Genomic DNA, 14,446 nt, shown 5'->3' on the forward strand with positions numbered 1-14,446 from the left:
TGCATTGCAGAATGGCTTCACAGCTACCACAATCCCGGTTCTATTCTTGCTTCTGAGACCTCCATTCGAACATGATAGCACTGTGCAATTGGCCTCCAGGCACGATGTTCCAACAGGAAGCATCAGAAACTCGTCTCTCAGACACAACTACAACAAACTACCTAGAAATTAAAGTCCGCATATCATTATTCCTTCAATTCAGATAGTACTGCATTGGGAGTCTATCGGGAATAGCGTTTATCCCGGGCTGAGTGGTCTCCGGCAGTACTAGTCTGCCAAAGTTCCAAAACGCAGGATACATGCCAGGCTATCCAAAGACATTGTAGGTGAATTATGGATAATCACTCGGAGCTCCCCATAAGAGGAGTAGTAACGCTGTCTGCCTTCTTGAGAGAACCCCGATCTCTCAGTGCCCCCGAAACTCAGGCAAGGTGGCGATGCGGATGGCGCTCTGTGCACCAGCGCAGGTTGCGCCGCAAAATGAAGTTGACAACCCCGACATTTGACTTGAATGACCGACATACTCAGAATGTATCATAGTGCATGCCAAGAAAGCTAGGCAGACATCCGTCGATATCAGCTACCAGGGTGACAGTGTTGGTTCTGACATGGGCATTCCAGGCAACCTGGGGTTAAATGCAAACAAGGATATTGGATTCAGAGCAATTGAATTCCCAGCTGTTTTTAAGGAGAAGAAGGAAACAATCCACAGGACGACTTTGGCAGGGCAATACCGTCAACACAATCACTGGGATCGTTCACATCAAGAGCAATTCACTCCCCAATCCACTTGTCATGAAGGAATCGGTAGGCGTGTGCGCCCGAAGCAGCGTCTCTCTTGCTCAGATATACATAGCTTGCGGCATACCTTTCTTGAGATGTCGTCGATCTGAAAAGGTGATAAGTGAGAGTGCATTTGTTGCTGTGTTGTAATTTGGTTCGACAACCTTTGTCGCAACAAGCGTCGCGGCTTCACTTCCGGGAGTTGGGCTCCCTCCAGTATCAGAAGCTACCTAAACTTGTGCGTACAGATATATTCTGCCGCGTGGAGAGTCAATAACCCTGGATACGATGGCGAACAGCGGGATCTCCAGTTCCATCTAGCCCGATGCCTTGACAAAGGCGCAAGGAGGAAACCTCGAGCACCGTTTTGACCTGCCCCGGGGGCAGGCCGTAGCCTCTCCCCCAGATGAGTGGCAGTCAAGTAACAAGCCAGGTCGAGCTGCATCGCCTACGGTTTCTACATGATCACTACCAACTTTGCCAATCTGTCTCTCCGTGGAGTCAGCTTTGTTCGACGTTGAAACGTGCGACGACGGTGTGATGGTGTGGAAATATGTTGCGTAACGAACCTTGGTCAAGTTTATTGACGCTGAATGCCGTCGATGAAACTTCTCTGGAAGCTCTCCAACGGCGACACCAGTGTCATCATCAATCTCGGCTGGCCTTGACAAAGCCTTTGGTCGCAAATCGTGCGCCCTTGTGCTACGTCGGCTTGGCATTCCCACCAAGGCGCAGTTTTATCAAGATTCCGATTAGTGCCATCGTTCTCGCGTAGTACATAGCATGGGAAATCTGGCTGGCTCCTTGACCGGTGGCCTGTAGAAGGTTTTGTTGGTCATGTGCGACGAAAGAGACATGTCGTCACCACGCTGCCTGGCCTTTGGACACTCTGACGGGAAGATGTAGGCGATGGCTGTACTGTTCAGTTTCGAGATCAATTTGATCAAGTATCATCATCATCTTTCCGATGCTGCTAATGATACCCTTTTGTCCTGGTCCTCGCGAGAGGCGGTTCGACGACGCAGCCAAAAGACACACTTTGAGATGCAAAAAAAGCTGACTGGCAAGTGTTCTGCAAGTAGATATACGCCAGCGCGACAACACGGTGCAAGCACATGTTGCATTATACAGAGACCAGGAACGTATCCTACGGGTTCCAAGTGCCCTGGTCGCTCTGTTGTGATGCAGCCCATCGTACAGTCTATTCACACAAAAGCAGCGAGACGGACACCGTCATGTAACTACAACCAATATTCAACTCATCGCAGGCGTTGAAGCCATCTCCAGTCGAAATTTATCAGCAGCGAGTCAAAAGAGTATTCTTCTACGCCAGAGCGAAAACATCCAAGCCAATGGGGGAACTGGCAGAGAATGTCGATACCGCACCGAAACACGAGGGCCTCGATGCGGAAGCTGGCGAACAAAATCATCACACATGTCACGTTTTGCATTCTTCTACGGTCACACACACCTAGACAAAGATATGCACATTCTCCTTGCTTGCCTGCACACATCCTAGTCCAGAGGAGCCGTACGTTTTTTTTTTGTTTTTGCCTTCTCACGGGGGCCGGAGCCACGGCGTTCCCCAAGTCAAGCCACTCCCCCAATTGCGCCATCGAACGTTGTATAGGACGGCAAATAAAAGGTTGGCGACGAGAAAAACTTGCAGAGGAGGTTCCTTAGCAAATCAAGGCTAAAAAAACACACATTTTGTACGCGAGCCGATGGGCGCTGCGTTCATGCCAGGTCGATCGCTCGGGCCGAGTACAACGCCGTCGAGGTGGCGCGGTGAGGCCGAACAACAGACGAGCCCAGCAGATTCTGCATTCACACCAGAACGGCATCTGGGCCCCAGCCCCAAAGCCAGCCGTGCGTAGTTAGTTTGGAAAAAATACCTTGGAATAGAAACGTGTGGTGGTGGTGGTGGTAGTGGTGTGGCAGACATTTCCGACAGCGGAGGAGACTTGGAAAAGTTTTTCATGGCTTGATAGATAACGATAAGGCAAGGTCATTTGTTACTACTGGTAACGTGTAAGAGGGTGGGGGCGCTTGAAGATGGGCTAATAGGTAATATGGGGAGAGTGGACAAGTACAATGGCGACGAAGAGGTGCAAACAATCAACAAAGAAACGCTGAATAGTCAGAAATGCGCCGTCCGATCCGCCAAAATTTTCAGCGACACATGTCTACATTATTCCCTACGAGTACATTCGCAAGGCCATCTCAATCCGTTCTGCTCTTACACCCGACATGGATGCCTTTCGATGGGCCCCTCCTTGGCAAACATACCTACGTACGACCTAGTAATATGCTGGACGAACGATGGAAGACGGAGTAACCTCTTGGGGAAAGAACCATTCTTTCATCCTACTATCCAGTAATCGTATTATGACAGAATCAAGCGGCACTCTCAGCCTTCCACCCTGTGCAGCACGAGCGCAGCCCGCCAACCACCCAAATACTGGCATCTCCGGGGTGGTCCCCAAGGGGTTCTGAAACGCCATCTGTCGGGTTGAAAAAGACGGGCCGAAGCTAGTACCGACATGGCGATACCAAAGGCAGGCGGCAAAAGGCTGCTGGGAGCCAAGCAAGCGACGAGCAACGAGCGGCGCGCGCCAGGCCGGGCCAGACCAGAATTCAGTTTGACACAGCTCGCGCCACCATATCCACACAACAGTCCGGCTTGCTTCAAATTTTCTGATGCTCACTTACAGCAGCGATGCTGTAAAACGTTAGTCCAGCGCCTGGGCCAGATGCTAGCTATTAGTTGGCTCCTCCAGGCGAAGAAACGCCCTGAGGACGGGCCGGTTTGTATTCATCCTTCATGAGACGCCAATCACGGCTCTCACATAATGCGCCGGGTCTAAAATCAGCAACCTGTCCCAACAAATGACAAGGTTGTCGTTTTGGCTGCAAGTTTGCTGTTCCAACTTGTGAACCAGCAAGGATTTGTTGGTACCGTGCTTGTTCCTGAATGAGTATCCGTAGTTACATAGCGACCCTGGCACCACAAGTCCCTGCACTGCAGAAACCTCCTGTCGCGTGGTGCTGCATATCGGCATCGGGGGATCCCTGCTACAAGAGCTCGGGGTCCTGAACGCCGCCCACGAACGTGTGAACGTGTCTGGTATTCTCATTCCGAACGTCGTTTCAATCGTCTTCACAGTTGATACTGGTTCGACGTTTCATAAATAGTGGCCGCCACACAAGGTGGAGTTTGCGCCAGCTTCGAAAGACGCCCATTGTCAGTAGGTAGTATTCCAATCGTCAACTTTATGACTGCCGCAACGATACCCATCGTTCGCGCGTCAGCACTTTGTCGACATTCTAGAATGCTAGGTGGAACAGCCTGCTTCGAATATGGGACTGGGCCTTGTATCAGAGCCAGCCGATGGCCCAGTTATGCGACGGTTCGACAGTGTCCGATCCATTTTCGACCAAGCGGCTGAGACATGAGAACAGTTGTGATAAATTGCAATGCGCCCCGCAGCCACTCAATGACAGCTGTTGATGCGACCGACATGGAAAGGCTCTTTTGGGCGCTTCAGACTGATCAAGTAGTTAAACCTTTTTTCTTTCGGCCTGCCCGGAAAAGGTCACGTAAAAGAAAGGATCAGCACACCGTACAATGAGGCGCTCTTTTCCAAACGGCGCCGTTCATTCTCATGAATCGTAGACAAGGCTTTTTTGGTCAAAAAGGCTGAAGTACAGTTGAAGGGGTGCTGTATGGAGTACGGGGTCCCTTCAATGCCTTTGCACTGATCCTGGAGAAACGATCCGGGGTGTGCCTTGGTCGCCGCCGAGTAACGCCATGCGCATAAGCTCCAGGAGGATATCTGACGTCCTGCGTACAAGAACGAACTAGCTTTGCAATGTGGCTGCAGTTTCCGCAATGACCCGAGCAGCAGCGATTCGACACATGCTTCAACCTCGTGTGGCACGGGGTAGCTGGTGAATGGGCGGCTGGACAAGGGAAAAGAATGCCTTCTGGAACCGAGCTTACTGTTAGCTGCCCAAGATGGGCCGGCTGACGGGAAAACACATGACAAAAATACTTGCAGCGACGCGTCCAGTTGCTGGTTTGAGAGAGCCTCCCTGACTATCCCGTGTATGGACAGAATACTTCATTAATGCCACACGCTAGCGCCTCTGCCGCCCTAGCCTCGGGCCGGCATGATCGGTTAGGTTAGCTGGCTTTGATTTGTCTGCATCAGAACGGGTAGTAGCGACCGTGGTTTTCTTTTGCTTGTGAGCCAAGACAGACTGCTCATTTAGCGACTTGTTCTCACTGGGCCAGAGTTGGATGTGCCGCCCGCTGTGTTTGGGGATTTGCAATTCTTCAGCCCAGCCCAGCCCAGGTTCATGCCGTCCCGTCCAAAGCGCACACGACAGACAAGCATTAGTTAGTAAGGTCGCGGCCAGTCCGCACAACAGAAGTCGCCTTTGAAACATCTCCCACGTTTTTTCTTTCCATTCATTCCGAAAAGTCAAAGGCCCGAAACCCCTAGGCGGGGGCGCCGTCTGGCATCGGAAACGTCACCAGGAAACGGGCCTCGCCTCAGCGTGAACATGGGTTCCATGCACGCTCGACCAGGTGCTTGTTCGGGTGCAGCGCAGCACGCTTTGTAAAGGTTATAATACGCTTATGAAGGAGGCCTCGTTGATGACTACCTGTAAGGTCAGGGCACATGCATGTCAGCAATCGAGGGGTCTGCTCACTAGTTAGGTATGCCATCTCAAACCCGTAACGTAGAGCTGCAATAAGACACATCAAAGCTGCAGCCAAGCTCGTGGTGCTGTCAGCATCGCAGTTCCGAATCGTCCGCAGGGTCCATGAAAAGCGCTTTTGCATCCTGCGATTCGCGTATGGGACACATAACTAATCCTGCCATGGCTCTTCTTTTCACGTCCAGTCTCCGACAAGGAGGGTGGCAGGCGAAGATCATACACGTCCAGCCCTAGGTCTGAACGATGCCATCCATATTGCCAAGACCATCCATCGATGCGTGTCCGTCCCAACTGCCCAAAGGGCTTCTTGACAAAGTAACTACCTGCCAGGGTCTCCATGTTTTATCCCGGGATGTCTTATTACTCATGACTCTTGCCATGACAGAACGATGAGCTGGCTAATACTATACCCGGCCTTCTCCAAAGTGAGAGTTTCTTTTGTGACTCCTTTTCAGCACCCAGCATCAGTGGCCAAAAATTCATTCAGCGCCATGTCCTCAACACTGCACTGAGCTAGTGGTGGCAGACGAGAATCAAACCAGTCCTGCTTGTGCTTGCTGAGCTGGATGGATGAGTTTTGGGGGAAGGCTTACCTGTTCTGCGCAGTGAAGAAAGCCACACTGGGCTACGCTAGCCAGGGTTCCCGGTGTCGCCTCCCTGTATATCGACAGTTATAGTCGATCCTGCAGTGACACAAGGACTCAGTTTGCACACTTGTCTCGGACGCACGCTTGGCGCGCAGTGAGATTCGTGGCAGTTTCCTTCGTCTTCAGACCAGAAAAATGCTAACGGAGAAACAACGGCTTGCCCGGTGCAGACGTCGGCTCAACCCGTGACATTATTCCGAGGTATGCCAGTACTAAAGGGGATTTCATTTCACAGTACGGAGTACTTGGCAGCCCCTTTCAAAAGGAAATTGACGATGACGGCCTTGGCGCATAAATGCAGTTTCACAGGGTCCTATTGCGCGGGGAGTGTCCAGTCAGCCAGCGCCGGACTGATGGAGGTGACAGAATCCTGGCTACGAGTCGCATACCCAAAAGCCACCAGATGAAAGATGCGCACGTCTGCAGAGCCACCAGAGACTTCTCTCTCCGGGGCCATTGTAACATCGGCGCTGTGGTGCCATGAACAGTCTTGTGTCATGCTGGTATAGTTATTCATCCCCTGTTTGGTTTGAGAACGGGCAACGTTGAACTACTGTGGATATTGGTATTTTCCGTCTCTGCAACATCAATGGGCATGTAACTGTGGTCAGTGGAGCATTGTCTGGGTACGAACCGAAACTGGGCCGTACCTATTAATTACAGAGAAGACTCGCTGTCTAGTCAGTTGGGCTTAGCAAAGATGGCGAGAAACTGTTGTCTGTATTTTACTTCTCTGACTGCTTTGCCGCCATCGGCGTATGGCGCCGGGCTGGTTCCGAATAGCGACTTTCTACTTGCTAGTATGGCAGTACCCATCACTAGCGATGCTCGTGAGTCGTGGATGGCGGGGGAGATGGCCGAGTTCTGGTTTGGAGGAGTACGTAGGAAGTCGCACGCGGCGGTTGGCGACGAGGGCGAAAGGCGGCGGACCTCACTGGCCGGCCACCGCCGCCAAGAGGGATTGCGTGCTCGGTGGGTGGCTCACAACGATGGTCGAATTGCAAGATTCGGGTTGCAGGGCAGGCGGAGGCCAGAGTCTCGTGAACCAGGGATGATCGGGGTAGAACCTTTCAGAGGAGATTGGTAGCGAAACACAGACTCGGGAGGAGCAAAGAAATCATACACGTCGCCTGCATCTGTCTGTCGAGCTGCATGATTCAGTGTTGTACGGCATGTGGTGCCGCCGCCGCCGCCGTCATGCTGTGCGATATAATATACAGAGAGGCCAACCAGAGAAGGCTGGCGCTTCTACCAGGGCAAAGCCGATAGCCTGGCGGGGTGTGAGGCGCTCTCGTGCGTGGCCAGCCACCAATCCTATGCATCTTTTCGCTACGCGCCCAAGATGCAGCAATGACGTAGGTAGTATAGCAAGGTGAGGACTCCAGCCATGGGCGTCTTCTGCCGTGGCCCTTGAGTAATGCCTCCAGGTGCGAAACAGCGTCAACAATGGAAGACAGACTCCAGCCGTCTAGCAATTATCCAAGTTGCAACGAGCCACGTTACGGACTGTTGGGGCTTTTGTTGGGGTGGCAGGCGATTGCGGTGACAACAGGACAACAATCGGCACCAAGTCGAAAAGCATAGATCGAAACAGAAAAGCGTAGTCAGATTTCGAGGCAGGACTTACTCAGATCAAAAGAAGAGTTGGTCATAGTTAATCAATATCCCTCTCATGATATAGTTTACTTTTTTTTAGCCTTATTTTCAGAGGCTGCACAGACGGACTGGCAGTTGAGTTGTCTGTTGCGCGGGAATGCATTGTAAGTGGGCGGTCGGATCGAGGAAATGCGGTGCGCAACAGGTGAATCGAGGGGAGGACGAAGGAGCCTGGTCCTTGTTGTAACACTCGGCCGGACAGCCAAATCGCCAGCAGAAGAGTCAGCCAAGCCCGAAACGTCAAAGCAATTAAAGCATCCGCTTCACGAGTAAGTTCACGATGGCGGCTGGGGAAGCGAGAGGGCAACGTGATGGGAATGGAGCTGCAGGGAAAAAAGGTTTGGCAATTGCGGAGTCGGGAATTTCGCGAATTAAGCATCTTGGCTTCTCCCCATGGAAAGGGCGCCCAGCAGGGATTGAATCAAGAGACACGAGCAAACAGTATCCGTCCCGCCAAAAGACAACGGCGAGGGCGACACAAGGCCGCCAGGACGGGGGCTCTTTTCGTTTCTCTTTCTTGTTAGCACTTTGATGAGAGTGTACATACAATACGTCTAGTTAGCAAGGTGACGAATTCAAGAGCCAACAGCATCCACTCACACCAGAACGAGAGCCACTCAACCATTCCATGGTCGTTTTGGCCCTTTCAGAACAGTACAGGCGGTTTGCTGTTAGTGGGTATCGCCGATGGATGGTGGTGTTTCTGGTTAGCGAGCAAGCCCATGTCGCAGAAAAAAAAGAGACACCTCCAAGCATCATGCATCCAGCCACCGAGCCAAGCTAGGAGAGCTCTCCACCAGGCCATTTCACAGAGCCCCAGGTTACTGGACCCCTGTCCCTCACTTCCATTGAGCAAAGCCTCTCCACTGCTTGCACGATGAGTTCAAGTGCTGTGCCTGCCTTGTTAGCGCTAGGGGCGTGGATGTGACCTTGCTGGGCGGGTGGCCAGGGTGAAGAAGGGTAGCAGCGGGCATGAGTTGAAGAGACGCAAATCGAGTACTATTTTTATTCATCATGCATTGACTGGTCACTATTCGCAACTGCCAAATGTATGGCGCTGGGGGGACAAGACCCTGGCTTGGAGCATGTGTGTGTGTCTTGTGCGTATGTCTGCCAGAGATGCAGTCAGTCCACTGCTGGGCTCCGTCGGAGCGGTAGGGAAAGAAGCAGCCTGCAGCATGTAACGGAGACAGGCTGGAAATAGATTCACAAACACGTTTGGGTTCTTTGCTGCGACGTATGGCATGCAGACCATCATGACGGGTGTTTTTGCTGTCTTCTTTCGGATGCCGACTGCTTGCCACCAAGTATTCCAAGCGTTGCCCTTCTCTTCGAGTTTCCGTTTACGGGCGGGCTGATTATTAGCCGTGGCTTTTGGAACCAGTAGGTTTTACAATTCGCAATGACAGTGCCATGGAAGAGGAGCCGGAGAGCGCCCGTATTAAGCCAGTCGAGAGCTGCACGTTGACGACATTGGCGGGCCGGATTTTTTGGGCCACCAGGACGGGACGAGGACGCCAGTGGTTGGGTGTGATGGCCATGCTGCTTTCTTGGGTGCAGAAAACATGGCCCAACTTGACAAGACTTGTGTTCTCTTTGGAGTAGTACGTGGTCAAGCGGTTGTACCAGGCCGGAGTAGAGGAAGGCTGCTAATAAATCGAGAACACAACTCGCATGAGCTGCTGCTGGCCGGGTCCCTAAAAGTACCAGTCTGTGGCTCTGCAGGACAGGAAGAAGGCCGAGCCAGGCCGCTCTCGCCCATCGTACCGCCCGCTACCGAGCGATGTTCCGATCCGGCGTCGGGCGCTTTCGCCATCGAGGGGCGCCGGCAATTGGTGGTGGGCAGGCGAAGTAGGCGGGCGGCGAGACTAGTTAGTTAGGGAAAAAGGTTGAAGTGACTGCAAAGACGTGGGCGGCGCCGCAGCGCTGATGAGGATAGCCCGGATAACTAGGTGCTGCTTGAAGCCGTCATAGAACCCGGTTCAAAGGATAATCTAATTGTCGTCGTCAAGATTACAACACTCGAAGCTGTTGTGCTCAAATACCATGGACCCTGAGGGCCATTTCGGTTTGTACGTTGCCGACAGACTCGCAGGAAGGTGCACCAGCATGACATCCACGGAGCCGCTCAGTCGTCGCGACGACGAGTTCAGCCACGGATGCAAATTTGTTTTTCTTGGGCCATACTGTGTAAGCTGAGGCTGAACACTGGCAAGTTCGGTTGCAGGGGTTCTCTGAAGTTCGAGTTGGCGCTAGTGCCATTGCAGAAGCACCGCACGATGGCTTGCATCGTGCAAGAGTTTGTAAAAGTGTGAGGCAGTGGGGGAAAGCGGTACAGGCCTCAACGTTGCAGGCCTGAGGCAGACGTCAGGCACTCGACTAGAATCGTACCGTCCAGTAGAAAGGCTCCACCGGGGGCTTGCGCTGGAAAGTGGCCCACCGTAGCCCTCTCTCGTGAAGGCTGGCAATTGGGTGCTTTTTTTTTTCATCGTGGATGAGGCGGAGCTGAGAGGGGTTGAGTGGTGTACATAGTTACTTGAACTCGGGGCAGCAGGGCAAAAAACCATTGAAAAAAATACGAAATGTAGTTTGTCCAGAATATGGGGAAAGCAAGAGTGCTTTGCTGTTTAAAGACCCCCGGACATCTGCGCTCTGGACTGACTAGCTTCTACAAGGAACGTAGAGGTAGGTACCTGCCGCAGCTCGTGTCGAACCCATGGAGAGGGCCATCCCACATCCCACATCATAAGCATCATCAGGAGCAATATCATATTTACCTTGTGAAATTTGTTCTGGTTAGTTTAGTGAACCTGCTGGACCTGGACGGCGCTGTTCCCCATTTTCTCGTCCCTGTCAGCCCCTCCACCTCCCACTGGGGCTTGGGGGATACTCACGAGGGAGACCAAACCCACTAACACGCCCACTGATACGTTCACCCGCTGCAAGCCCGTAACTGCCCTGTCCAGGCCAGCACACGCCCTCCACACCACCCCCCAAACGCCAATGGCTACCCTCTTTGTATTAAGAGGTACCAAGGTATTATAGTGGGTTAACGTTTGGGCGAGTCCAACTGTCCAACGCCAACCCGTGCCTGTGTGTGAGCGCTGCGTCGCTGGAAAGCCCGAGTACCAGTGCGGCCTTCTTTGTTCATCGTAAGAGACTTTTTTAGGAGCACTTTTTGACACTTGTTGAAAGCGGTAGTAATTGGCACTTTGCGGTGCGGCGTCGGGCTTATTCATGCTCGGTCAATAAGGTAGGTAGTTACAAGGCTGCAATTTGTTGACAAGTTCCAAGTGGAGATTCTATTTCGATTCTGAAGTTCATGCTCAACCTGTTCGCTAGTTAATACCTTGTAAACTGACTAGTTAGCTTGCTACGAGGGCCTCAGCAACTTGGATTTCCGCAGACAAGGTACCAAGTAGGCAGCTGGCAGAAATAGGTGAGCTGGCTGGCACTTTGCCTGCATGGCTTCGGCTCAGTGGCTGCGTCGAATCCTGTAATCCTGTGTACCTATGCCTGTCTGCCACCACTGCAACAGCCAGGCTTGATGAGTGCAACCTCTGTCTCATCATCAGCGCAACAAAACCTGTGCCATCGCCCACCTCTTTCTGTCTTGATATTCTCCTTCTTTTCCTTTTTTTGGTAACAAACATTTCTTGCACCGCCCCTCCACCGACCGACCGCCCGTCTACTAGTTACCTTGTTGCTTTGAGAGCCACCAAACCTACCTCGCACGCCCGGCTCCCCCCTCTGCCATCTGGGCCTCTTGTCTGCCGTCGAGCTGGAAGCCTGGAACCCGCACAAACGGACCCTGCTCTGGAGACGAGACTGGGAGACTGGACTGGAGACTGGGGCGCACTGCTCATCCGACCCGCCCGCCACTCTGACCTCTTGGTCTCTGACACGCTCGTCCTCGCAGTGTATTAGCGGGTATTCCTTCATACCATCACCAACTGGGCTCCATCGGCGGTACTTGCGTCACCTACACATATGCACCCAGACGTCAGGTACTAGCCAAGCTGCTACCACTGGTATTACCTTCCAGTACATAGCACCCGGCCCAAGGCAACCACCGACCCGTGGTACCAACTTGCCAAGGTGCAGGTACCTAAATACTTGCTACTCCCTCCGCGTGAGCCCCGAACTGGCCGCACCAACTCTCTCTGTCTGAACCCACCGTCTTGTCGTCTCTGCTTGTCTTGTCTGCTTGTCTGCTTGTCTACCTCCTGCCGTCGCCGCCGCCGGGCCACACGCCAGTGACCACCCACATCCACTCACCAAGACTGACTCCCCATCCTCTTCCTCCACCGAAGCTTTTACTTTCTCTTATTCTTCCCGAGAAAAACCCTACCATCCTCTTCCTTACATTCCTATTGCTTTCCTTCCTTCCGTCGCCTGGGTTCCTGCCTCGCATCTGCCTTCCGCAGACATCTACAAACTTCGCAATGATAGTTGACGGCGAAAAGTACGCTTGCGAGGCATGTGTGCGCGGGCACCGTGTCAGCAACTGCCAGCACTCGGGTAAGTCTTTCAGCGCTCCCACGCCCCCTACCAGCCCACCCGTGCAGCGACGGTTCCCAAACCCCACGCCTACTGCCCGCCCGCGCCCATAACAGCGCACCGCGATGGCCTCGTCCGCTCGACAAATCCCTTGAACCCGTCTTTGCCTCGTTCCGGCTCTCAAGCTTTTTGCTAACTGCCTCTTGTCGCATGCAGATCGCCCTCTTCAGCACATCAACAAAAAGGGCCGCCCCGTCTCCCAATGCGCCCACTGCCGCTCCATGCGCAAGTCGCGCGCTGCCCACATCAAGTGTGACTGTGGTGAGAAGACGAGCAAGTGCACTCATCTGCAGCCTACCGTCGAAGGACACACTGGTGAGCCCTATTGAACCTCCCGACCGTGTCTTGCAAGTCCCGCGAGTCCTAACAGGCCCTCTTCTCCCTCGCTCAAGAGACGTGCTGCTGCAACCACGGCGGTCGCTGCACCTGTGCCCTCAAGAAGGAGCCCAGTCTCGACACGGTCCCCGAATCCGACTCGGAACAGGAATCAACCGACATGCACGCTATTGCGCTCGCCGCCGCTCGTCCCAAGCCGCCCTTCCGGCCTAGACGTCGTGCCAATACCATCCACGCCGATGGCGGCCTCTCCTTTGACGAGAACGGACACCACAAGCCCATGGCCAAGCACAACCGTGCTGCTCAAAAGTGCAACCCTTACCAGCTCAACCGCGTCAACTCGACCAACAGTGCCAGTAGCCTCGGAGCTGGTGTCGAGGGCCTAAGCTTCACTCACAACCCCAATACCCCCAAGGGCGTCGTCGGCCGCGAACGCCGCGTCAAGTCAGAAACAGCATCTCCCCTGATGTCTGCTTCTAGTTTCCAATTCGGACCGGCCAACCTGCCTCCTCTGGATCTCTCTAGGATCGACAATGCCGCGTACGTCAACAACAGCTCCTTTGACCTCTTTGGCTCTGGCTTTGACCAGGATGGCCCCATGTACAGTGCCGGCCTCTCGGCTGCCTCTGTCGATTGGAGCCATTACGAGTTTACCGACGGTCGTGCCGAGAACTTTGCTCCTTCCAGCTACAGCCAGACTGGTAGCCGTAGCTTCAACGGACTTTTCGAGTTTGGAACCGGCTCTGAGCAGCTTCCCAACCTCGCCAACACCACGTCCACGTCGGGCGACGTTTCCGAGGTGGAAGACTGTATGCCAGGCGGCGACGACATGGACAGTTTCGGTGGCAACGGCTTTCTGCGGCACAATGTCATGACGGCCGGTGCTGCTGATCTGACCAGCATCGACTACGACAGCTTCTACAAGAACGCCGAAACAGCTGCCATGGCTGGCTCTGGCGTGTCTCTCGTTGAGGAGGACCCCGCATTCTGGATGCCCAACTACAATGACGGCATCGCCACTGTGGACGATAGTCCAGACCCGCTGGGCGCCGCGACGGCAAACAACTTTTGGCAAATGTAGTCGTTTTTTGACGGTCTGCAGGGCCATGGTTGGGTTTCTTTTGTGATTTCGTTTTTGCTTGCACTGGGTTACGGGATACGGCGTCGGGGCCTTTTTTTTTTCTTTCTTTCTTTCTTTTCCGCTACAGGCGTTTCACAAGGGATACACGAGAATCTCTAGAAGGACCACTTGGGATACATTTTGGAAATCTGTTGTATGGTGGCTACATTCGCTTTGCTTTTGTTCTGGCACGTTTTTAACGAGCTCATGAGGCATGAGGCACGAGGCACGATGAGGGAAGGAAACGTATCAAAGCGCTTGGATCTCTTTGTTGCTGTCGCTACGTTTTATGCAGAGTTGTTCTAGGCGAGATCGTCTTAGCTACTTTGTACTTTTTTCTTTGCCTCCTTCCCCTCGAGTGCTGCGTTCTGCAATGCTCGTCCTGCACATACCTTTTTTTTTTCCTTTTTGGGGGGGTTTTGCTTTGCACTATAGAATCTGATGCGCATGAAGCGTAAAGAGGTTGGGCAGGGGTTTTAAAAATGGGTTACGGGGGGCGTTCGGCACGGCTGCAAAACTTAGAAAAAGCTGTCTATCAAATGCCATTGCAAGGTCTGGGTCATGGTCCAAACACGGCAGCGTTCGGAGGCAATCTCCCAACCCTTGCACAGTGGCT

The 14,446-nt window shown here is 53.2% G+C and overlaps 2 protein-coding genes across 2 annotated transcripts; both read left to right on the forward strand.

Moving 5' to 3' along the window:
* Positions 1 to 3,326: 3,326 nt before the first annotated feature.
* CCM_04462 (uncharacterized protein) lies at positions 3,327 to 3,978 on the forward strand (the record flags this gene model as incomplete). Its single annotated transcript, XM_006669610.1, has 2 exons — positions 3,327 to 3,590; positions 3,772 to 3,978. The coding sequence occupies 2 exons, from the start codon at positions 3,327 to 3,329 to the stop codon at positions 3,976 to 3,978; spliced, it is 471 nt and encodes a 156-aa protein (XP_006669673.1).
* An 8,281-nt stretch (positions 3,979 to 12,259) lies between these two features.
* CCM_04463 (Copper fist DNA binding domain protein) lies at positions 12,260 to 13,791 on the forward strand (the record flags this gene model as incomplete). The annotated part of the gene is made up of 3 exons (XM_006669611.1): positions 12,260 to 12,335; positions 12,531 to 12,689; positions 12,767 to 13,791. The coding sequence occupies 3 exons, from the start codon at positions 12,260 to 12,262 to the stop codon at positions 13,789 to 13,791; spliced, it is 1,260 nt and encodes a 419-aa protein (XP_006669674.1).
* Between the last annotated feature and the right edge of the window lie 655 nt (positions 13,792 to 14,446).

Source organism: Cordyceps militaris (assembly GCF_000225605.1).
Source record: "Cordyceps militaris CM01 unplaced genomic scaffold CCM_S00003, whole genome shotgun sequence".
Classification (NCBI taxonomy): domain Eukaryota; kingdom Fungi; phylum Ascomycota; class Sordariomycetes; order Hypocreales; family Cordycipitaceae; genus Cordyceps; species Cordyceps militaris.